General features: G+C 39.1%; 3 protein-coding genes across 7 annotated transcripts in view; 1 reads left to right on the top strand and 2 right to left on the bottom strand.

Moving 5' to 3' along the window:
• Positions 1 to 589: 589 nt before the first annotated feature.
• On the bottom strand, positions 590 to 5,465 carry si:ch211-256a21.4. The gene is made up of 4 exons (XM_037767624.1): positions 4,812 to 5,465; positions 4,446 to 4,671; positions 1,627 to 1,818; positions 590 to 1,235 (listed from the first exon to the last, which is right to left on the bottom strand). Exons 1-4 carry the CDS (start codon positions 4,830 to 4,832, stop codon positions 910 to 912), a joined length of 765 nt encoding a protein of 254 aa, XP_037623552.1. The 5' UTR covers positions 4,833 to 5,465; the 3' UTR covers positions 590 to 909.
• Positions 5,466 to 5,596: 131 nt separating this feature from the next.
• On the bottom strand, positions 5,597 to 20,482 carry accs (1-aminocyclopropane-1-carboxylate synthase homolog (Arabidopsis)(non-functional)). 4 transcript variants are annotated; one of them, XM_037767623.1, is made up of 17 exons: positions 20,109 to 20,482; positions 19,852 to 19,923; positions 17,669 to 18,346; positions 15,656 to 16,380; positions 15,496 to 15,555; positions 15,343 to 15,413; positions 15,157 to 15,226; positions 12,393 to 12,459; positions 11,765 to 11,862; positions 10,248 to 10,325; positions 9,936 to 10,036; positions 9,369 to 9,458; positions 9,216 to 9,261; positions 8,923 to 9,064; positions 8,466 to 8,608; positions 8,164 to 8,317; positions 5,597 to 6,495 (listed from the first exon to the last, which is right to left on the bottom strand). In XM_037767623.1, the coding sequence occupies exons 3-17, from the start codon at positions 18,318 to 18,320 to the stop codon at positions 6,080 to 6,082; spliced, it is 2,913 nt and encodes a 970-aa protein (XP_037623551.1). In that variant the 5' UTR covers positions 18,321 to 18,346; positions 19,852 to 19,923; positions 20,109 to 20,482; the 3' UTR covers positions 5,597 to 6,079. The 4 variants fall into 4 exon arrangements, with proteins under 4 accessions (XP_037623551.1, XP_037623548.1, XP_037623550.1 ...); XM_037767620.1 differs by having other exon boundaries at positions 19,870 to 19,923; XM_037767622.1 differs by having other exon boundaries at positions 19,875 to 19,923.
• A 1,627-nt stretch (positions 20,483 to 22,109) lies between these two features.
• Positions 22,110 to 25,245, top strand: part of furinb (furin (paired basic amino acid cleaving enzyme) b) — an 86,395-nt gene continuing 83,259 nt past the window's right edge. Inside the window, exon 1 of one of the 2 annotated variants that reach the window (XM_037766131.1) lies at positions 22,110 to 22,685. The gene's annotated coding sequence lies outside the window, so the exon portion shown is untranslated. Of the gene's footprint in view, positions 22,819 to 25,245 lie in introns of both variants that reach the window. The other variant, XM_037766130.1, reaches the window with a different exon arrangement.

The raw sequence follows: 25,245 nt of genomic DNA, 5'->3' as shown, positions 1-25,245 counted from the left end.
GCGGACTCTGTGAAGAGGACCTGCTCCCTAGTTAGATATAAACGGCTCATTCTAAGGTAACGAACACACAACGATTCTCATTTTCAGGTGATTATACACTAAAGAAAACCGGTATTAACATTATATTTCTGCCAATAGATCCCCCTAATTGTTACACACTGGCCCTTTAAGACAATTATTTTGTGTATTACAAGTTTTATGAAATGTTATGTTTAAATATGCAAATGAGCTATTATCTGATGCTAACTTAAGGTGAATTTAGGTGAAATCTACAGACACAAATAGACAAAGTGTAGTACAATAAGCACCCAAATGTGTATTTTGGATATTTTCCTTTCACTAGTCTGAAAGAAGAGTTATTATGGGAGCAAAATAGCCCCAAATCTCAAAATTGATCAGTGCATGAAAAATGATGTTTTTGCCAGGGGTGTCTCGCTTTAAAAGGTACTAGTTGAACGTTTAGTGAGTGTTTTGTTGTTTACATAGATCCATCTGAAAACCCCTCCACAACTGAATCTGTTCCTGGCCCGCAAGGCCAAACCTGACTCAGCTTTATGAAATTCAAAACTTTGCAAACACAAGTCTACGCATGCACTTTGCCAGAGAACAGTTCTCACCTTACATTTGGTGCCCAGTTTCCCAGCCAGTATTGATTGTCCTTAGTGTGTTTTTATTTAATTTCAGTCCATACTGAATACAAACCACCACAACCAGTCCTTCAGGAAGCTGAAGCCTTCACTGACTTCCAGGATTCAGACTTAATTCCTCTGGCAAACACTTAACTCCCAACACAGTTAATCAATGTTCAGTCTGGTTGTATAGATCTATAAAGCAGCGAGGAATTACTGGTTCCTCATTGAGTCTGTGTGCGTTAATGTGTAACTTACACATTGACATTCATTTCCCCTGTCATGTCCCAATTTCTGCACTCCAACCAGGGCTCGTGAGAGCCATGTTGCTTTCTCTGTTACCAGGGTAATAACCATCGCTGAAGGAGTGTTTAGCGGCCTTACGTTGAGAGGAAATCCGCCAACCCTCCACAGCCCTTTCTAAGTCTGGCAGGATGTCAGGCACGACAGCTTGCTCAGCTATAAAGACTATCATCTCCACGACCAGCAGCAGGACCCAACCTAAAGCCCCCAGCCAATAGGAGGAGCCCAGGCTGGACAAATCTTGGCGGATTTCTTCCCGGTGCTCATTGGTGAAAAAAGACCAGCTGAGGAGGAAGAAGAAACCTGTAGATGGAGGAGAAAAACGAGTCAAATCAAGTATCATTGCGAGGGAAAGAAAAAGTCCATTAAGGTCAATTATAACGTGCCTGGAGCTTTAGAAAAGAGTTTGTATGATAATGAACTGCAATTCCAAAGAAAGTCTCTTTAAAAACTGCTTCCCTGTGGGGTATGTAAATGAGAAGTACACAAAAGAATTTCTGGAGGAGTGGGTTTGAACCACACAAACCAAAAGGCTATTTGGAGGTTAATTGGATATGGGGCTATTTTTACTATACTTTACTTGGAATGTATATATTATTTTAAATCTCCCAAAACAACACTAGGTTAATTATTAATGAAGTGAAAGAAAAACATGGTGTCAAGCATTGTGAGCAGTGCAGTGGTGTTACAGTACCTGTGGAGGTCATGGTGAGCAGCAGCAGGGTGGAGGGGTAGAGGGCCTGTCCTGCCATGAGGAGGGAGCGAGTGTTGGAATAGGAGCGCACCGTCTCGGATGTCCAGCAGAGGGCAAACACCAGACACAGAGCACTAGTGCTCACCGCCATGAGGAAGGAGAGAACTCCAAATACTCTCTCTGCTTCCAGGGCTAGAAGAATAGAATAGAAAGCGTTATTGTCATTGTATTAAATACAACGAGATTCACAGTTGCCACTTCTGGTCAGTGCTTTAACACAAATACTTGACAAGAATAAATGAGGCAGATAACATAAAACAGGTAAAACACACAGAGTTATAAAGCAATATAAAACAGGTAAAGTAGATGTAATAAATAAATATAAACAGAAGTGATACACTAGAGTATAAAATATAAAAATAGATGTATGTAAACAGAGGTAATTGCACTTGTAAAATAGGAGGTAGGCTAGATGTAATAAATAAAATGTAAAGACACACAACAGGCACACATGCACAGTTCAGAATGGAAAACTAGGCTGACTGATAACTTTAATTTACCTCAGTTACATTAAGTTTTTGCTATAAATATGCAGCATGACAAAGTGATGACACACTCCTCACAACATGTCCCTGCCTACAACTGAGACCAAAAGAGTGAAATCGAGAGTTCATGTGCTTTTTAGGTAGTTTCCATTTATATTTAGCTCATTACAATTACATTCAAACTGAAAGTGTGTTTACACAATAAAAAATATTGTTTCAATTTGGTAATCTTTAGAAGCAAGCCTGACTCACACAGTTTTACAGCAGTTTATCTAACATTATTGCACCCACCATTTCAAGATTCAAGATTCAAAAAACTCAATTGTCTATCACGTATTAATAGAAAATTGTCTTAGGTTAGGGGCTCTCAAACAACATAAAAACATACACCCATGAAGACACATAAAATGACATTAAAACATATAACAACTAAATAAATTAGAGCAGGTGTGCAAAGCTGCATTAAAAAGTAGTGACAGTCTATTTGGCCTTGTTTAAAATGATGGATATTGCCTTTCTTTTTACTGCACTGTAAAGGTCTGACAATTGGGTTTGAGGGGTGTTGGTGATTTTGGTTGCCTGCTTGATGATTCCTTAGATTGTTTTTATCTGTGACCTAGCAAGTATGCCAAGTATGACAAGAATTGTTTATCTACTCCCCAAATGCCCTGGCGAGGTCATGACATGTACTGTTACATCTGATTTTCCTGTGTTTACTGCTAACCAAGCTGGCCATTATGCCAGCTGTCTGAGGCTAATGTGTTGCTAAAACAACAAATAGCGAGCTACTGGTTGCTGTTAGGCTGACTGTATTGTATTTTACTCTTTTCTTGTACTTTTGTGGACTATGTGTTTGCTTAACTAGATTAACCACAGTGTTGTACTTCCTATGAGGACTTAAAGGAATACTTCACCCACACATGAATGTTTGTATATTAATTACTCACTCTGTGTTAACTTGAGTTCTTGAAGAGAACTTGATTTTTGTCGAATGCCTCCACGGTGATTCAATTCACGGTTCCATGAATTGAAATAAATGGGGGCCGTGTTTACAAACTCTCACACAACTCGTGAAGTGTAATCCAAGTTTCTTTCATCCAGTTGTATGCTCACTACTTCCAATACACATACATCTTCACTAAAACCTTACTATTTAAAACACTTCGGACTGGTCCGGACTCCCACAGACGAGTAGCACACCTGTGCAAGCGTGACACTGTTCACGTGGAAGTGTTTTAAATAGTAAGGTTTTAGCAAAGATGCACATGTTTAGTAGAAACCTGGATGATACTGCATGAGTTGTGTGAGGGTTTGTAAATGGATGTTTTGATATAGTTTTGGTGTTATTAAATGCGGCCCCCATTTACTAAAAATTCATCAAGACTTTTCCCCATCTTTTGATTCTCCGTTCACCGTGAAGGCATGCGAGAAAAACAAAGTTTTCTTAAACAATTCAAGGTATCACGGTGTGAGTAATTGATATACAAATGATCATTTTGTGGTTGACATATTCCTTAATGTTGATTTTTCACTGATGATAGTTTCTTCCTGGGATGAGGGATAATGTAACTAGCAAGTCTATACTTTCTGAATCCAGTTTAGTTACTGGATTAATTCATTTTCCAATACCTTTGGTGTAACTTTTGTTTTTTATGGTACATTTTATTGTTTTTTTTCTCTAATTTATCATTGAAAATACTGTTTTCATAGTTTGACAGTCGCTTCGAACAAAAACTTAAAAGGACATGGATTAGCTCGCTGCATATCTGCGCACCTACACACATAGTGAGGGCAGAGGACTTAAACTGCATTAGATTCATTCTGAAAGTATGTTTAACAATGTCAGTGTGAAATACAACTAACTGACAGGGGACATCATTTCTTTTAGTCAACAATGACAACAAACAAGATGCAGCTGACAAAGACCAGCTGACCAAGATTTCAGCACTTTTGCCTCCAGCCGTGTGTGAAAACTCATGAAAAGAATGCACTTCTCTGGTACAGGGGCGAGCTCTAACTTGTTTACTACTGCTGAGAAGCTCTTCTGCAACCCAGTGGTTTTTCACAATGCTTCTCCTGATGTGATGATGATTCAGAGGCGTAGAACAAAGTCTCCCTTAGGCTGATCTAAAGCATCTAAAGACATGTTTCATCATACATATTCTTCATACATTTTATTCCACATGTAAGTCAGTGAGCCCTTTAACCTATCCCTGAGTGACAGCTTTAGACACATTGCAGAGAAATGTCAAAAATGTAAATGTTGTTGCTCACCGTTGTAGACGATGCCATCTTTACGACTCGTCTGCTCACTTTCAGTGTTATTCCACTCCGTCCAGAGTCCCCTGTCCTTCAGCCAGAACGGTGTCCAGACTGCATAGCACACACACAGGCAACCTGCCAACCCCACACAACACTGAGCAAACCTGAAGCGACTGATGGAGTCCCCTAGCTCCAGCAACTTCATACTGCTACACCCCTGAGAGAGAGGCAGGGAAAACTGAAGAGACAGGAGAAAAAGAGATGTGTAATTAGAGTGTGTTGGCTTTAAGTAACAGAAGTCTCAAAACAAAACCTTGTTATTTAGCTCGTATAAATCAGCTTTCAGAATGTAGAGTTGTAATTAAAGTAATGTCTTACCTTTGTTGTTTTAGAAGACATAAAGGTGTCAGGAATAAAGGTTAGTCTGCGTGTACACGTAGAGCAAAGTTTATACTCCAGGAACTACTTAAGTCTACTGCTGTACAAATACTACTGTACAAACACTGTGAACACCCGGCTTGTACTGCTCAGGACCACAAGCCCTCACTCGCAAGTCAAAGCCGTCAGTGTTACTCCGCCTCTGCTGCAATGGAAACTCCCCCAGCCGGAGGCTAAATTTCCCCGTGAATTCTCCACTGTGACCCACCAACTCACACTGTAGAGGAGAAAGTGAAAGCACCAACAAACTGCCATTCAATATTTGAGGAAGCAAACATTTGTGTAACTGTGCCAACATTAAGGTATAAAGAATAACTGGACAGTAAAAGGAAGTTAAGAGAAATACTCTGTAACAGCAATATTCCACTCAGATATTTGTTTATGTCAAATGCTGAAACTGTGTAGGGGGGGTGACAGCAGGTCATTATGCATGACAACACATTTAAGGAAATCCCACTCTCGGTTTCTCTCAGCGGGGCACAGCGTGATGTGGTTGATGTCGTATTCACCCTCAGATATTCTCTCCTCTTCGTCACACATCCCCCCTTCGCTTTGCCTTTGTTGCAATGGAACGGCACCCACAGCCCACCCAAAAGTAAATGTTAAAAAATGTCACTCTAAAATGCCTTCGGAGCGTGTTTCCTTCAAAATAGAATAAAAACATACACGTGTTTAATATATTTATCACTGGCTAATTCAAATGTATTCTAAATGAAAGCCAAATAAAGAATTAACGAATTCCTTTATTCACAGATCATTAAATTTGCAGAAATACATTCTGATAAAATAAAGTGCATATGAACAAATAATAAAGATGTAGGCCTACAATTCAGATTAGGATCAAGGATAGAACGTGATTTTGGTTGATTTACATTTGGCATTCACTTAAAGTTGGAGTAAATAAACATACATGTTTTATGTCTGGATTACAAAAAAAAAAACAAGTCTGTCTTGCTTAGCAGCTTAAGAATAAGGCCTCGTGATGCAGATAGAAAAAGTACCTGTCCTGTCCTTCCATCCTGGCCATGCCTCCTCTTTAGCCTGCTCTCAGCTAATGTTTCCCCTTCACTCAAAAACATCAGATCAGATTTGACTTAGTGTCAGGTGTTTGTGTCGAGCTTCTCACAACAAACGCCAGGACGAAGAAGAATGCTGGAGTACTGCCTCTTGAAATCTGGCAGCTACATTCGTGCCCGTTCATCCTAAGCTTACTTCCTGGCTCTCTGCAGCAGGGCCTTGAATACGTCAAGAATCTCTGGGTCCTCCCCAGCAGACAGCTCTGGAGTGTTTTTCTCCAGCCAATCGGAGGAGTGGATCTGGTGCCTGAGTGTGCCAATCAGACCGTCCAGACTGTCTGCGGGCTTCGATGCTTGGCAGTCCAGCAACACAAACTCCTCAGTGGCCGGCAAGCCCGTGTCAGGAACAGGGCTATCCTTCTCCTTCGGCTGGTCGGATGACTTGCTCTGGGGTGATGATGTTGAATTGACAATCGCAGCACTGTCTGAATCAGTGTCCTCTCTCTCTGAATTTTTGCTCTCCTCACTGGCTTCTTTGATAGAGTGTGAATCAGGGCTGCTGCTTTTTTCTTCAATTTCTTTCAAGGTCTCCCGAAATCGCTTCAGGCCTGAAATAACACAAAACATGAACAGAACAAGTCAGTAGCTATTATCCAGTCAATACCTGGTTGAAAACACAAAGCAGGAAATAAACTGGAATACACAAACAATTGACTGAATAAACTAAATAATATATATGATCTAACCTACTGGTTCCCAACCTGGGGGTCCCAACCCCCACTAGGGGTCGCCAAAGCTTCACGGGGGGTCGCGAGGCCTTCTTGATTTTAAGGGGTGTAAGACAACTTTAAAAAATATATATATACATTTAGGCCTATATCTCAGCATTTCATTCATTTTTGTGAAGAAAACTAAATGAAAATGTTATTTTTAAAGTTTGAATTATTATTTAAAAGTAGGGCTGTCAAAGTTAACACGATAACACAAATTTTTTTTAACGGCACTAATTTCTTTGACATATTAATGCAACCAATCTTTCGGAGGTTGTTGCGGGCTCAGTTTTAAAGCTAGAGTGAAGATTGAAGATACAGGCATCATATGAAACTAGAAAACCTAAGGAATCCACTGGTACCAACCATGACATACTAGCTTGTCGGGAAGGAGGATAAATAACGCTCCAAACTTATGCAAAATTTTGGCAAGGAAAAACTGGCATGGCCATTTTCAAAAGGGTCACTTGACCTCAAGATATGTGAATGTAAATGGGTTCTATGGGTACCAACGAGTCTCCCCTTTACAGACATGCCCACTTTATAATAATCACATGCAGTTTGGGGCAAGTCATAGTCAAGTCAGCACACTGACACACTGACAGCTGTTGTTGCCTGTTGGGCTGCAGTTTGCCATGTTATGATTTGAGCATATTTTTTTATGCTAAATGTAGTACCTGTGAGGGTTTCTGGACAATATTTGTCATCTCTCTTTAAGGTACATTTTGAGCACATTGAATGTGTGGTTTATTTGCAATTAATCGAGATTAACTATAGACAACCATGCAATTAATCGCGATTGAATATTTTAATCGACTGACAGTCCTAATTATTATTTCAAATATAAACAGGATAAGGGCAAGGTAAATATTTGAACAGCTATATTCAAAGAGCTTTCCCTCTCTGCTGAACAGCAGCGTCCTGCATTAAAAAAGTACGCAGTTAAAATAACCTAAGACCTAATGGAACAATGGCCAAGCGTCACGGAGAAGAAAACACTTAATTTATAAAAAAAAGAACCCTATTAAGTATGTATGATTGTTAAAAATAAATAAATAAATAAAACACATGGAGAATTGTATTAAAAGTTGCTAAAAATAACAGGAAAACTCAACTCTGATGCAACATTCACAAGAAATAATCTGCTCAAAATTCACCCAAATTGCTGGTTTTACACAAATTTCCTGCGGTTATTGCGTTCTCTGTTTGGGTTAATTGTACATTTTATCAGTTGTTCTGTACTCTTATTGTTATGCATTGAATATATTGAAATTTTATTATTGAATATTATGAAATATTCATAAAATATGTCACTTAGTCAGGGGTCGTCAGTTTACTCAATGATAGAAAAGGGGTCCCTTAAGGAAAAAGGTTGGGAACCACTAATCAATGTCTAGTTCAAGGCAGAACATGGGAATTAGATTGAATAACATGACACACTTTTTGAAAGCTTGATAAACAGACAACTTTTCAACATATAATATAAGACATAGACTGCAGACTAACCGAGCTGAAGGTGGTGCTGTTGGTTGGCAAAGACGATGCGGAACCAGCCGGGCGTGGAGCAGGAGAAGCCCTGACCACAGCTCAACACCACCTTGTGTCTGAGGAAACGCCTCCACAGAGACAACTCCTCCTCAAATGTCGACTCTCTGAGGTACTAGCAGAATGGAGAGACAGAAGTGACACATCAAGCCCAGGGGAACGCACACACACAATGTTTACAGGAAATAGCTGTGTGGGGTTATTTTCCTTTTGAATTAGTGAGACTAAGAAGTTAAATACATCAGCATGACTGATCTTGGTACCTTTCTGAGGTCGGCCCATACATACAGCGCAGCGGGTCTGTCCAGGTAGGGGACACACATACTCTGCAGCTCTCCTGACAGGTAACTGTGAGCGGCTTTCAGTCTGCGCCTGTTCTCGGGCAAAAAGTCCTCGCTGATCCACTCTAGAACACGAGAGATTGAAGTGACAATACGAAGGTGTAAATTAAATGTAACAAGTCTTTGTGCAGCAGAACCACGCTGTGCTCCTGTCATATCAGAGGAAGCCGAAAAAAGGGGGACAATGTCTCTCATGAAACCGCTACAAAACACGCTTGAATTGTTGAAAAGCTTGCGTCCAAAATAATTTATGAACTCAACCAACGACAGCTGATTGTATTAGTTTGACTGGTCTTTACCAAAAGAGGGTTGATGTGGGGATTATTTTCTCAATACATTGTTTTTTTTGCAAAAGTACATGTGAAGCTTGAATCCATACCTCTGTCATGAAGCAGTTGTGCTACCTGGTGCTGCGTGGTTCCAGAGACACCGTGGAACGGGCCCAGCTGGGCCAAAGCCTCCACAAGGTCTCTGTTCTCAGTGTACAGAGTGCCTAGTCTGATTCCTGCCATTGCAAAGTCCTAGAAACCAGAGGACAAAAGGTGGTAAATGAAAAAGAACGGTGAGAGAAAACACCCACTGAAGAAAAGCTGAGATTTTACTGTACTGTGTGAGCAGCAGGGATAGAAAAAAGTCTCACACTCTCATACGGCGCAGCAGCACAGTACGTACCTTGCTCATCCCCCACATCACATGCGTCCTCTGTGGGTCGGGCAAACTGAAATAAGAGCAGATCGTTGGCAGTGAAGAGGCTGTCTGCAGCCACAGTCGTTATGATTAAGGGTCTAATAGAGTCATCAAGCAGAGGTTAGGTTCATTCAGTACCTGTCTACACTGAGGACACTGTGAAAGGCGACAGATTCATCAAACACCGTCAGCATGTACACTTCATCAACGATAGCGTGGAGCTCATTTCTAAAGCAGGAAAGAAAAAAAGATAATATAAATACATATAGTGCCGTGTGAATAAACCTTGGTTTCACATTGTTAATGATTGTTTATGACAAAGAAAATGCAACGTAAATGTAAACTGGCCCCTTCAACGTCAGTGTAAAAGCACTGTGGTTTATGGTTACAACAGCTCAGTGCCCGCAAGCGTCTTTGGAGGGAATTACTCTGGCGAGATCATTTAGAAAACATGATGCAGGAGACTCCTTGGCACATGGCTGCACTTGACAATATGCTGATGGTTAAGAGAGGCGATAAAACTCCATCAAGAGCGCTTGATATTCCACGCACGGGATAGGAGCTCTCTCGGGCCGTAAAATAAAAGAGTTCACGCTAGGAACTGTATGCAGTGCTTTGGCAATGATGTGCTTAAAGGAGCTACAGGACTGCCGGGAGGATTACAGTGTTAGGCCACAGCGTGGGATAATAGTGGGGCAAACATACCTTTTGGCAAACTCCAAGAAGGCAATCATCTCCTCTGGGGTGTAGATCTCAGCCAGAGGGTTGTGGGGGTTCATCAGTATAACAGCTCGGACGGTTAGACCCTAAAAGAGACAGCCAGTTTCTAAATAAATATAAATGTGTCTTCACAGTCTGTAGAAATAAAGCTGAACAACAAATCACTGAGAAAAATTGAGCATCCAAGGCATTTATCTACACTAAGAACTTTATACAAGCATTTTTGGAGTGGTTCGGTCTTTCTTTAAATATTCATGAAGGGCAAGTGCTTTAAGAATAAATGCATCCATGAATTACCTCTTGTTTAGCCCTTTGCCGACCTTCTTCTAGTTTGCCTACAGTAAGGTGGAAGGGTCGGCTGTCTTTGCCATCGGCCTAAAAATAAAAAAATAACAAGACAACAACATTGAAATTGGAAAACTGACAATACACCACATGATGCCCTTAACCCTCTGAGACCCACAATATACGTTTTTGTCTTTTATAGGGGGGAACAGGGGGTGTTTATGAGCAGATAGCAGGTCAACAGTAGATGTCACATAGAAAGGTGGTACATCATCTGAAAGCTGAGAACCTGAAGATTTATTTGAGATGCAGCTCAGCACTGTGTGTCAAGTTGTTCTAGTCATAAATGAATGACTGAATGAATTAATTAAAATTGTAAAAGTGTACAAAGGTTTAGCACATTATGATCGAAGTATATGATGGCCATTCCCGTGCACTATTATGTCTCATAGGTTGTTGCAGCAATTTTTGGGTTGATACCATTTGTTACACAGATTTGATGCAAAATGTAACTATTTTTTACAACTCGAGAATTAATATAAATGATCAATTAATCCCTCCAAAATATCACATTAAGACAAAACTGTTGACATTTGGAAATTTCTGCAAGAATTGCATTTTTTGGCGATTGGATGGCGAGCACTTTTGTTCTGGAAACTGCTCAGAAACCCCCTTATTGTCAACATACCTAGGAAAGCCATCCATCCTCTGAATGCCCTAGGTCTGCAGTTTGTGGGTGTAAAGTTTCATGAGGCTGTGATTATTCTAGAGGTCACAGCAGGTCATTTTATACAGTGATGTCAAATTTTTAGAAAAAAAAAATGGTCTCACTACAATGAAATGGCTACTATGGGGACTAACATCATCACCCATAAATACAATTGGGCTCATTGGATCCACAAGAGTCTCAGCTTTACAGTCATAACCAATTTATGTAATTCAAAGACTTTTTATGGACTCCAATATGCAGAAATATTCAACACATCATTTTTAGAATAGGCAAAAATAACACATTTATACTGCATGCAAGAAACTGCATGGTTTTTGCCCAAAACGTCATGTGATTATCATAAAGTGGGCATGTCTGTAAAGGGGAGACTCGTGGGTACCCACAGAACCCATTTATATTCATATATCTTGAGGTAAGAGGTCAAGGGACCCCTTTGAAAATGACCATACCATACCAATTTTTCCTCGCCAAAATTTAGCCCAACTTTGAAGCATTATGTAGCCTCCTTCCTGACATGTTAGCATGACATGGTTGGTACCAGTGGATTCCTTAGGTTTTTCTAGTCTCATATGATATCAGTACCTTCTCTGGCTCTAAAACTGAACCTGCTACAGCCTCTGAAAGACAGTAAAGTTGGTCAGGATCACCCACAATCCCGTGGGTCTCAGAGGTGAATGGAATATCCATGTAACTAAGAGTTATATTGAATGTATATAATCAGTAAGGCACAATGATCACATATGGAACAAACATTGTAAAAACAAGCACACTGCCAGTAAATCAGGCTCTGCGTTCCTACCTCACAGTCAAGAGGAACATGGAAGAGTTTTACATCACTGTACAAATGTAGATCCTCAGTGATAACGCCGTAGAAAGGAGTAGGAATGAGAATGGCATCTACAACATGAAAAACACAACGATCACATGAAATACAAACACATACAACGATACCCATATAAGCCACCATTTAGGTTATGAGTGGTCATTTTTCATTGCTAATTTAGAGGCAAATTCACCAATTAGTAAAAGTGGCTAATCTAAATTCGCCAAGCACATTGCACAAATGAATGGTGCTCCATTAACGTGATCCAAGTTGGAAGTAAATAGACGAACATGGGCGGCTTTTCAAAGCACTTACTGAGCAAAATTATATTACAGGCATTGCTTAAAATGAGGCCTTGCCTGCAGTGGCACTAAATAATAAGCAGTTTATGTAGCTGCCCAAATAAATAAATAAATAAATAAGTGTTATGTTTAAATGATTATGCTACAACTTCCCCATGCTGTTATATTTAATACGATGATCATTTTCAATACAAAACAGGCAAAGAAAAACCAAACACCTGTTATTATTGTGCACATATTTGTATTCATACAGTACAGATATGGATGTATTGTGTGCGTGTCTCGGTGCATTGTGAACGTACCTTTAGGGTCGCAAATGACTGCAGCGATACACGAGAAGAGGGAACCACAGCCATTCATCACCACAACCTGAACAAACACACACATCCAGCGTGTTATGAAAGACCTAATTAAAAGGCACAGAAGGAGGCCTGATAAATATGCTACAAATTCATCCACCTACTAAAAACAGCCATTCATTACATCTGCAAATTAAGTTGGTTACCCACAACAAAAGAAGCTATGTTAGTTCAGTTGCAGCATTTAGCTCTTTTATAATCATTAAGGAGTTAATCAGATAAATTAATTGAATCCACTGCCTTCATTTTTGAGAATGAATGGCTGTAATCCAGAATGTCTTCTGCAGCAGCAGCAGTATAAAACATTATTAGTTACATCATTTGCATCATCAGTCTGTATCAGTCAGGGGAAGGGAACCTTGTTTTCACAAATCACAGAAATCCAGATTGACTAGTTTGTGAAAGTAAGCGTACACATGACTGTCCTCCTTCCAACCTGCTCTAGGTTGACTACATATTACTGCCTTATGTCAACGCATGTAGATTTATGACAGCACTGCTAATTCATTGGCTGATGTAATTTACTTACTTACTCAAACACAGCAGTGTTGAACAACTAAAGACTGCAAGTCAATCAGTGTGCTTTAGTGCCTTTCTTTTCTCTTAAACTAATGTATTGTGGTGATTTAAATAGCTTGATTAAAGCAGTAATATAACAAATCTACTTCACCCTCATCCTACCAACATATTTAACATACAAGGACTACAGAATAAACTACTGTAAGAAACAACCATCATAGCAAAATGTTAACTTATTTCTTGTAATTAATGTAGGGCTGACCCATATCTTCGAAGCTTTGACCGTTACCATGGAATTTGACCTCCAAATCAGTACACGAATGCTTCATTTCTTTTTTTTTTATTAATGTAAGTTTGTAATAATAATGTATAAATTCCAAAATAGCCCATGAAATAAGGAATAATCCCACAATATTATTCATATCCAACATTAATTATTATTAGTCATTTTCAGATGGATATCATTGTCTGTTGTGTGTAGAGTTGCATGTGTGTACAGTAATGAGGCAGCGGCACTAAAACTGGGGAGACGGAGACAGACAGACAGACAGAAGAACATGTCAGCCAGCTGCGCCTCGAAGCTTCGGATAACTTTGAATATAAATATAAATTAATGTCATCATCAAAAAAACTAATTATTATTATTTTAGGAAAGTTACAGTTAATTTGCATATTGTGTAAAACGAAAATAGACAAAGCACATGAGGAAATCTGTGTCTGTCTCATTCAAAATGACTGACAGAGTGCCCCCTACCCATTGATAGTGTGTGATACTTTAAATTCGGACTCATGGCAAACTATCTATATCTATTCTTTTTTTTCTCTATTTTAACTGACTTCAATTGGGTGCTTGTGGCTGGGGACCCCCAGGACCCCAATATATTGTTCTTTTCAAAAAGCACTGGCAAAAACAGAAACAAAAAACAATTAAATGAAGTCATTAGGAACAAATTGATTGACAAAGTCATGAAAAATTTCAATGATAGAATACAGCACCTGTGAGATATGACAAAAAGTAGACCTCTGGGGTATGGCGGGGGGGTGGGGAGCAGTTAGTCCTGCAGTTAAAGTTTACTTGTGTAAATACAATTCATTATTAGACGTAACACGTAATTTAGAGTCGAAAGCGCAACTAAGTCATTCTGAAGAATAGTTCCTCATACAATTTTAAATGATTATGAATTAATATGTGCTATGGGTAGAATTGTAGTGCTATATCATGGCACTACAGTAGATGTAATACTGTTCAGTAGTTTAAACTCTTGGAGCCGGGCTGTGCAATTAACCGAATTTCAATTACGATTTTGGCTTCCAACGATTATGAAAACAAGATAATCAACATAAAACATTATTGTGCCGAATTGCGTTTCACAATGGCGCTCTCGTTTTGTCTTGTTATAAATCCACCCAGCACCCCTCACTCGAACCTCGACGCTTAGCCCTCGCTGTGCCCTCTCTCCCTGCAGGGAGGCCGGGACAGCAACTCACCTGACCCGTCTTGAAACATGGAGCCTGTTTTGTTTACCATGCATTGTGGGTGTGACTCTTTTGCCGTGTCAACGCCATTCTTATCTATACAACCATTGTGTTTATGATTAAATTGTTGACCAGAGTACAAAGTTCGTAATAGATATAGCCTCTTAATTTAGCACTCAAAGTGCACCAGACTGATGCATTTAACTTTAAAATGTATTCTACAATATTTTCTTTCTAAATGCATGATGTTTCCAAAGTCATGAGTTATCATGTTAAATAATCGTGATCTCAATATTGACCAAAATAATTGTGATTATGATTCTTGCCATAATGGAGCAGCCCTATCTTAGAGATTACCATTTATACAGTATGTTGTAAAATCTTAATAGCCAAAGTGCCCACTATCTACGGTCGTAATATATATGGTGTACAATATTTCCCTCTGACTGACTGTGGAGAAGAAGTAAACGAACAGAATTTAAATATGAACCACATAGTGTGTGAGTAAATGTAAGTTTCCACCCCTGCTATTTATATGCTTTCCACAAACTCCCTCAGGTTTTAACATATTACAAGGTAGAATGCATTGTCATTGCCTCCATATACAATATTAAGTATCGTATATTCAATTGACTGTAGCAGTATTCTTACACAGACTGTTCATATTACTATAAATTCATGTTATTATATTAAAGCAATAACCCTCACTCACATTGTCAGCTTTCAGTGGATTTGGAGAGCAGCAGTAGTGAGTCAGGAACTTTGCGACCTCCTCTCTCAGGCTGGAAGAGAACAAAATGGAAAGGTTATATGAGGACTTTACTTTGAAAGGTCTTGTTAAAATGTAACGAGCCACTCGTCTAAAATGAAAATACAAAGGCCCACTTTAATCTCTTACAATGTGTGTCCCGTCCAGTCTGAATACTGCAACAGGGATGGGTCAATGTAAAGCATGTCAGGCTTGGTCATCTGTAGCAGAAAGGAGAATGAAATTAATTTGTGAACGCAGGCAGAATTATTTAGATTAGTGTGATTGCATTGTTAATCTTACCCGTTTATGAAGAAGATCATAGCATAGTTTGTTCTCACTGGTGCCCAAGTTGATCATACCCTGCAGGGCGTGAGAAAAAGAGGTTAGGAATAATCATTATGGTGTCATTTTTTTGCCACTTCACAGCTGTAACAGGTATTTATTCATGACACAGACTCACATCAGGGTTCTCCGTGTCGTGGTGTTTGTCCAATCTATATTGGGCAAAGCCCTCCTGGAGAATGCCTTGAGTCTGTCGTATGCCGTTACCCCGGTTGGACAGGTACACGCTGGGGCTGAGAGATTCTGCACTGTTCAGTGTTGCCAAAACATTCAGAGACATTTTGCAGGCCTTGACAGATGCAGGCGACGTCGACTTTATTGTCTCCTGAGTGGAAACAGGCTGTGTTGCGAGAGCTTCTGAAGGTGGCTGAGATAAAGATGACGAGACGGAGGGGGCGGAGGGCGCACCGGGTGAGAAGGAGGGGTCAGTTGTGGTTGTGGCAGCGGTCGGAGCGCCCTCTCTGACAGCAACCAATGCCCCAGTGAGCATGCTGAACAGGCGGAGCTCGTGCTGGCGCTCCCGCTCCGCCCTCCTCTCCTCCCGCTGCTCCCTGCGCTCCTCAGCCTGCAGCTCTCTCTCCAGCCGCGCCTCCTCCAGGGAGAGGAGGCGCTCCTCTGCCGACTGCTGCCAGTTCAGGAAGCTGGCTAAGGCTCTATCCAGGCTTCTCTGAGCACCCCCGTGTCCCCATGTTTTGCCACCAAGGCGACGCTTCCTCTGTCCCACAGAGGTTGGGGGATGATGAGCGCCCTTCTTACTACTGGGCTGCTCAGATGCGTCCTGTGGCACAAGACCAGTCTGGGTGGCAGCTGTGGCAGAACTGGCGATGTTCAAGTCACTAAAACCTGAAGATATGAAAAAGAAAAATAACTTTTTCAATCACTTTTTAACCTTATGTTAATGTCAGTAATAATAGTGTTAATAGGGTGAGTTAGCCTAATGTGGGACATTTTTTTTGCATTTCAGATTTCTGGAATATGTTGTGATATGAAGCCAATACATTAAATCCCCACCCTGTACCACTCCAAAATCCCCTGGATGTGTCCTAATCAAACCAAATGGAGATATTACACTCATAAAAGAAATGGCAGACATATCAGTACTCTAATGCCAAGTTTTCTGAGACAAATCTTGATTTTCTAATGTGGGACACTGAAAAGTTAAAAGACACTCTGTTACGAGGCCTAAAAAATCACCTTAATTAATGTAGGGAACACTCACGGCTAAATGTGCAATCCCATGTTCAGTAATTTTACCACTTAAGTGGTATTGCTGTTACAAAACTGTGGCTTATGTGTGGATGTTACACGGAGAATCGAACAACATCAAACAAACAATAAGACTATAAATAATAATAAAGAATAAAGACTATAATAGTTTTAGAAAGACATTAAAGGGACTGTTTGTAACTTCTTAGATGTATAGATCACCCGGGTCGGTTTCCCATGCGCGCTCGCGTGTGGCCGGAGTCTCTGCTCCGCTGCCTGCTTGCCTTCACTCACACACCGCACGCGTTCTCGCTCCACCTCACGTTCATGCGCGCTCACTCCACACTGCAGAAGAGTTAGTTTAGCTCTCAGAATATCTAGTGAATGAACAGTGGACGTTTGTACAGAAATAACTGCTGCAGCTCCTCCAGACCAACAGAGGTTTTCCGTGTCTTGTGGAGTGACGGGGCTCCGCAGCGAGAAATGTTATCGTCTCTGACCGGGTGCTGGTGTCTCGGGACACCGGTCGGGAGGCTGAAGCAGGAAAAGCCAACACTAGGATCAGCATTGGTTCATGGAGACCTCCGTCTGGTCAGCTAACATTACTGCCAAGCAGGTGAAATATAGAGTGATATTGTGGTTTTAGCTGACGTGTGTCGCCTCACTGTTTTGAGCGATGCTCGTTCATGAATATTTAGAGCGAGCACAAGCGCTGACTTTCGTTGACTTAACGGCCACAGTTGTCGCTGTTAACAAGCATTTCTGAATCTTACAAACAGTCCCTTTAAATATCAATAGTTTTATTGACTTTTATTTGTTTTTAGGAAGACCTCACCCACTGGAGCTTAGGTGTCCCACATTAGGCCGTGTGTCCCATTTTAGGGAACAACTCACCCTAATAATGATAGTATTTTGGATTGACAACCTGAAGGTGAGATCCTTGCATTTGCTGAGCTCTCTCCTCGACCCAGAGAGTCCTCTGGTCCCAGCAGAGACTGCCCATCAGTTTCCTGGTCATCTCCATCTCCAGATCCATAGTACATCTCGGGGGGAGCCATACCTGAATTAAGCATGCTCTCCTCAACATCTTCACATTTAATATCCAGCGGATCTCCAGCTTTTGGAGGCTGACCAAACAGAAACCCACCTGAAGTAGTAGGACCAAAGGCGCCTGCTGGGAGTCCTTGCAGGTATGCCTCGGACCCCCCACCGGGGCTCTGATGAAACACCTGTTGAGCTATGACCGCTCCGCCCATGGAGGAGTAGGTGATAGCAGGTCGGTTCGCCAGCACCCTGTCCATCACATCGTAAAACTTCCACGACCTCATCTTGTGGTTGTCCTTAATGCGGCGGTACTCCAGCTTCATCTTCTTGATCTTCTCCCTGCACTGGTCACCTGTACGGTAGATGCCCTTTTCACGTAAAATGTGTGCTATGCGGTCAAACACACGCTGGTTGCGCAATGAGCTCTCCAACTCAATCTGGACCGACTCATCGGACCACAGCTGGAGCAGCTCCACTATCTCCGGGTCTGTCCAGTTGCTGCCCCTCTCATGCCTCCTGCCCCTGAAGTCCATTCCTCTTAAGTTACAGAACGTATAGTCTGCAACACAAGATGATAACATGGAGAAAACATTAGCAGCCTATACCTCTTGTCTCTGAACATCTAAGATTAGATGAACCTTTATCAATCCCCGGAGGGAAATTCAGGTGTCAAAGCAGCAAACATCAGCAAGAGTGAAACACAGGAGAGGTAAAGGTATACAACAATTATAAAAACAATAAATAGAGATATAAAAGATACAGAGAGATCTAAAAGAAAAAAAGAAAATAGAGATATAAAACAATAAATAGAGATCTAAAAGATACAGAGAGATCTAAAAGAAAAAAAGAAAATAGAGATATAAAACAATAAATAGAGATCTAAAAGATACAGAGAGATCTAAAAGAAAAAAAGAAAATAGAGATATAAAACAATAAATAGAGATCTAAAAGATACAGAGAGATCTAAAAGAAAAAAAGAAAATAGAGATATAAAACAATAAATAGAGATCTAAAAGATACAGAGAGATCTAAAAGAAAAAAAGAAAATAGAGATATAAAACAATAAATAGAGATCTAAAAGATACAGAGAGATCTAAAAGAAAAAAAGAAAATAGAGATATAAAACAATAAATAGAGATCTAAAAGATACAGAGAGATCTAAAAGAAAAAAAGAAAATAGATATATAAAAGAAGAAATAGAGATTTAAAAGATACAGAGAGATCTAAAAGAATAAAGAAAATAGAGATATAAAAGAAAAAATAGATATATAAAAGAAGAAATAGAGATATAAAAGATACAGAGGCATCTAAAAGAAAAAAAGAAAATAGAGATATAAAACAATAAATAAGATATAAAAGATACAGAGAGATCTAAAAGAATAAAGAAAATAGAGATATAAAAGAAAAAATAGATATATAAAAGAAGAAATAGAGATATAAAAGATACAGAGGCATCTAAAAGAAAAAAAGAAAATAGAGATATAAAAGAAGAAAGAGATATATGAAAGATACAGAGAGATCTAAAAGAAAAAAAGAAAATAGAGATATAAAAGAAGAAAGAGATATAAAAGATACAGAGAGATCTAAAAGAAAAAAAGAAAATAGAGATATAAAAATAAGAAATAGAGATCTAAAAGAATAAAGAAAATAGAGATATAAAAGAAAAAATAGAGATCTAAAAGATACAGAGAGATTTAAAAGAAAAAAAGAAAATAGAGATATAAAACAATAAATAGAGATCTAAAAGATACAGAGAGATCTAAAAGAAAAAAAAGAAAATAGAGATATAAAACAATAAATAGAGATATAAAAGATACAGAGAGATCTAAAAGAAAAAAAAGAAAATAGAGATATAAAAATAAGAAATAGAGATCTAAAAGAATAAAGAAAATAGAGATATAAAAGAAAAAATAGATATATAAAAGAAGAAATAGAGATATAAAAGATACAGAGGCATCTAAAAGAAAAAAAGAAAATAGAGATATAAAAGAAGAAAGAGATATAAAAGATAGAGAGATATAGAACAATACATATGTAGGCTATTCTTAATGTACATATTCATACATATTGCACAACTATCACTTCACTTGTGTGTCCTGCCCCTAAAGTCCATCCTCTTAAGTTACAGGACGTAGCGTGCAACACAAGATGATACCATGGAGACACATTACCAGCCTATACTTCTGTCTCTGAACATCTAGAAACGATGCACATGAAAGAAGAGATAGAGAAATAAAAGCTACAGAGAGATGTAGTAACGACACACATGTATTCTTAATGTACATATTCACACATATGACTTCACTCGTGTGTCCTCTCACCGTAAATCAGAGACAGACTGTCGTGGAGCTGTCACTCGATGTGACATCCACGTAGTTCCGACACATGTCACGGCTGGTTATCCCGGTTTGGCACGGGTAAAGCTTTGTTCATATATTAGTCATTAATAAGAGTAAATGTGTGATAACTTGGCGAGGGAACAGACACATACATCCATGGAGACTAGACTAGACCGCGTTCAGAAACATATCTACATCCGGGTTGACGGCACATGCGTGCTGTCCTTATTCCGGGATAACTTTGGTCCGTGCTAAGGGGGAGCTGCTGAAAGCGGGCTGGGTTTCACTTAGCAGGCTGTAACGGGTAGACACAAGTGAGAGTCAAGACTGTGTGTGTTATGGCGTCCTCTATCGTCCAGCTGTGCTTTTTATTACTGAGTGTAAGTTTAGTAGATGTCCACCAGATGGAGGTCACACACAGAGGCTCACAACGGTTACCTGGGAAACAAGAAGGTGTGTTTCCTTGTTTACAAGCGCAGCCCGGAAATCATTTCTAAAAATAAAATAACCACAACTTTTTAAATTAATTAAAAAAGAAAAGAAATGTATATACATTTTTAAAAATTATAAATGTATAAATAAATTAATAATAATGAATAATAATAATAATAATAATAATAATAATAATAATAATAATAATAATAATAATAATACATTAAATAATAATAATATAATAATAAAATAAAATAAATAATAATAAATCATATTTATTAATTTATTATTTTAAAATGTATACATTTTTAAATTAATAGCAAAACAAGTATGTGTGTTTTTGTTTACAAGCGCAGCCCAGAAATCATTTCTAAAAATAAAATAACCACAATTGAGTTTTGTTCCACAACTTTTTAAATTAATTAAAAAAGAAAAGAAATGTATATACATTTTTAAAAATTATAAATGTATAAATAAATTAATAATAATGAATAATAATAATAATAATAATAATAATAATAATAATACATTAAATAATAATAATATAATAATAAAATAAAATAAATAATAATAAATCATATTTATTAATTTATTATTTTAAAATGTATACATTTTTAAATTAATAGCAAAACAAGTATGTGTGTTTTTGTTTACAAGCGCAGCCCAGAAATCCTTTGTAACGATAAAATAACCACAATTTAATTTTGTTCCACAACTTTTTTAATTAATTTTTAAACTTTAAATAAATATTATTTTTTTTAATTTATAAATAAATTAATAACAATAAATAATAATCATAAATTTAATAATAATACAATAAATATTATAATAATAATAATAATATAATAAATGATAATAATAAATGTTTTAATTAATATTAATTTTAAAATGTATAAATTAATGAATAATAATAAATAGTAATACATAATGATAAATGCAATAATAATATAATAAATAATAATAATTTATCTAATAATGTATTAATTTTTAAAATGTATAAACTTATGAATAATTTCATAATAATAAATAAATAATAAATAATAATAATAATAATAATACATTTATTAATTTCTAAAAAAAAATGAAATTTAAATAATATTAATATTAATTAATATGACTTTAATTAAAGTCAAACTGTGTGTGTTATGGCCCCTCCACCGTGCTCTACTGTGCTCTTTAATTCTGTGTGTAAATTGAGTAGACGTCCACACGATGGCGGCCACACACAGAGGCACATAACCGGCTAATCTGGGGGAAACAAGGATATGTGTGTTTTGCTTACAAGCGCAGCCCAAATACCCTTTTGTAATGATAAAATTACCATGACTATGATTTTAATATTGAGCCACAACTTAATTTATATCACACTACTTACTAACACTAACAAATGAGCTGTTAATGTTGAATAAAAAGTGGATAAACGTGACATTTAAGTGAGTTTATCCCATAAAAAAAACACTAACCCGCCCCCCTTTCAACTACCACGGTGATAAAATCAAGCACACACACACACGTGAAAGTCCAGTTGGCTCTGTGAACGTGACGTATTTCCTGGATGGAATGGGTTTGTGGCAGTTTGTTGTCATCTCCATCTCTAGTAGTGATCCGTTATATACTGTGTGTTGGCACGCAATTGATTTTTTACTTCGCAAGCTAGCATAACGTTACTCTAAAGCCAACAAAACAAAGAAGCCATGTGAAATAACTAGAAGAAACCGGCAAATTAATACAACCATGGTTAACAAGCAAAGACTGGAGAGTTGAATTTAACACTTGGAGGAGGAGGAGGAGGAGGGAAGATGGGCGTGTTCGGCTCGCAGCATTATTATTCATCATCTCCTGGACTAAGTAGAGGACGCACAGCTTCTTCAGCAGGTTAGATGTAAAGTTGAGAGTCAAACCTCGGGAGAAAGAAAGAAAGAAGAGTCTCCGCCCGGAGGAAGAAGAAGATAATGAGGAGGCATCTTAGTTTGTGTGAGTTAGATGCGTTGAAAGCAGCAGGGAGGGGATCCGTGGCAGAGTGGGTGGGAACAATGGGAGGATTTGCAGAAAGCATGACGGCTATTTTTGCATAAAGTCTCCTCCAGCAAGCCTCTGCCGACAGCTCTCACCAGTCTTCCCAGTCAGGTGAACCAACACCTCCCCAGCAGGCTTTCATCTTCATCCCCTATAAGGTGGATCTTTTTGTTGGAAGGAGGAGACATGACTTGACCAGCCGGTCTGCAGAGCTGCTTCTTCCTCTCCTCGAAGTTTATTGTTGGTAAGAAAACAAGCATGTTTTGTTGCAACTCCTGTGCAGTTTTCTGCATTTCACTGTTAATTCAGATTTATGTTCTTGCATTGCTTTCCACCCTCCTCTTTATATGTCTCTCTCTTGCACACACAAGCATGTTTGTTTGCAACTCCTGTGCAATTTTCTGCATGTCTCATTTCACTCAGATTTATGTTCTTCCTTTTTTCCTCTTTATATGTCTCTGTCTTGCACACACACTCTTTCTTTTTCTCTCTTACTTATTCCCCCTGGAGCCTAAATGAGGCTAAATCCCCTCATCAAGTGCTTTTATCTGTGCAAGGTGGGAATTGGGTGTAGTACATTTCAGTTAGTTCTGCTTCTCAGGCAGAGATTTATGTAGACTAGTGGGCTCTATTTCCTCTCCACACTGGCATCAGATTGTCTATTTTAAGAAAGTGTACTCAGTTTGAACCAACAAAACTGAGAAAAACTTTCAGTGATCTAACTTATCTTATCCTCTGGTTATTGTTGTTATGTTCTACCTCAAGTGTAACTCCCACTGGGATCTCAACAAGGGAAGGAAGTCAAGGTCACCAGCAGCTATGGAGGCAAACAGCACGGCTCCAAGCTTCGCTCTTCAATCGGATTACACTATAAAACTAAGCTTGCATGCCATGTCTTTGTTGGGCCCTAAATCTTGCCCGTTGCCAGTTAAGAGATCAAAGCTTATTAAAAGGGTTGGGTCCTGCGTTATGTTTATGTTGCCGGAGGAAGTCGGTGCTGAGTGGTTCACATCCACACCTCGCCCTAAAAACACCACCTCTCTCTAGCTCTAGTTGATTTGTCACCGGCGCTTGGTTTCTCGTAATCCCCTTCAATTGTGAGCTCTTTTTAGGAGCACACATTTTTTATAAGAAGCATAAAACAGGAATGCAGTGGAGGAGAAAGAAGCAGGAAGACAAACTTGTCAACAGTATAACTCATCTATAAACTGGGGCAGAGAGAGTTTTGGTTGGTGGATGAGAGGAAGTTTGACACAGGGAACAATGCCAAGTTTCAGATGGCTGCTCAAAATTGGGTTGGATCTCTCTGTGGGATATTACTTACAGAATTGATTCTTTCTCCTGGACACATTGCCGCTGCCCTAGACAACATTTTATCAGGCTTTTCCATCTCCGCAGCTCGTGGGCAGTGGGAGCTGGAAGATGGATGGGGCTTTAGTGGCGCTCAGTCACGGCGTTCTCGCTCACTTCAAAGTGTGTCTCAGATGATCGCCGTACGGCTCACTTCCAGCTGTGTACCACAGTCCTGACAGAGCACACAACATGCCTGTGCGATGTCTCCGGTTTTCCAATCACACTCTCTAACTTGGAGCAATTTTCCACTCTCAGGAGAGGATGCCTGGCTGTCAGCGGTCCTTCACAAACGCTGCAGCTCTCTCCCGTGCCTCTGTTCTCTGCGAGAGGGCAGCCCAGAGCACATGGTGGGTGTTGATTTGGCTGGTGGGCAGTCTGAAATAGAGCTGGAGTGCTGCATACGGTCTGTCACAGCTTAGTGTGCCTGTCATTACCAATGGAAATCGCCTGCTCGTCCCCATCAAGAGTAGATGTGTTGTTCTGTCACATTATTGTGTCTTCACCGGAGTGACACTAATGTAGAGAAAGTTAACTGAATGCATATGTTCACTAAGCAGTTTCTCTGCTGCAGTTAGGGGTCAAGTGTTTTTCTGGTCATACACTTTTTCCAGATGAGTAAGAAAATCTGATTGGCAGCTTTCTGGTCGCAAGCCCAGTTCTCTTAACTCCAACTCTTTAGTAGAGGTAGATCTAGAGCTGGGCTATATACGTATTAGTGCTTGTCCTGAATACCATGTTTTGGGCTTCGAAGCTTAGGTGAGAAATATTAGAAGGTAATCGAAGCCTCGCGGCGCGAAATGTTGGGAGCAGCAGGCTGATATGTTCTTCTGTCTGTCTCCATCTCCACCGTTTCAGTGCCCCGAGACAGTGCCACTGCTGCACTCCTTTACACAAACGCACCTCTACACACAACAAACAGCGATATCCGTCTGAGAAAAAATTAATAATAATTAATGTTGTGGGATTATTCCTCATTTCATGGGCTATTTTGGGACTTATACATTATTATCACATACTTGTATATTAGAAAAACAAAAAAACTAAGCACTTGAATAACGATTTCAAGGTCGATTTCCATGGCAACAGTCGTCGTTTCGAATCATTCCGGTCAGCCCTACTACTTAGAAAATCAATTATAAGTGTTAGAGTCAGTGCCATGATATTGATAATGTGGTAGCATTATTAGGTTGACTGTTGGTATTTTAATCAGCGGTGGAAATAATGGCCAAGCAGATAGTCATTCATTCATTAATCATTTCACTCAGTTACAACCGACCAATACTGTAATTCTGAGGCCAATACTGAGATGGATATTTGA

This window comes from Sebastes umbrosus, chromosome 4 (genome assembly GCF_015220745.1).
Source record: "Sebastes umbrosus isolate fSebUmb1 chromosome 4, fSebUmb1.pri, whole genome shotgun sequence".
Lineage (NCBI taxonomy): Eukaryota > Metazoa > Chordata > Actinopteri > Perciformes > Sebastidae > Sebastes > Sebastes umbrosus.
This window is presented reverse-complemented; position numbering and strand designations above follow the sequence as displayed.

Excerpts from the sequence above, each read along its gene's own strand:
- si:ch211-256a21.4 (XM_037767624.1), bottom strand. The coding sequence starts at position 4,832 with ATGTCTTCTAAAACAACAAAG. Across the intron at positions 4,672-4,811 it reads TGTCTTCTAAAACAACAAAG|TTTTCCCTGCCTCTCTCTCA; the intron begins GTAAGACATTAC and ends CTGTCTCTTCAG. Across the intron at positions 1,236-1,626 it reads GCTCACCATGACCTCCACAG|GTTTCTTCTTCCTCCTCAGC; the intron begins GTACTGTAACAC and ends CTCCATCTACAG.
- accs (XM_037767623.1), bottom strand. The coding sequence starts at position 18,320 with ATGGACTTCAGGGGCAGGAGGCATGAGAGGGGCAGCAACTGGACAGAC. Across the intron at positions 8,609-8,922 it reads ACAACTGCTTCATGACAGAG|AGTGGATCAGCGAGGACTTT; the intron begins GTATGGATTCAA and ends CTCGTGTTCTAG. Across the intron at positions 8,318-8,465 it reads TATGGGCCGACCTCAGAAAG|TACCTCAGAGAGTCGACATT; the intron begins GTACCAAGATCA and ends CCATTCTGCTAG.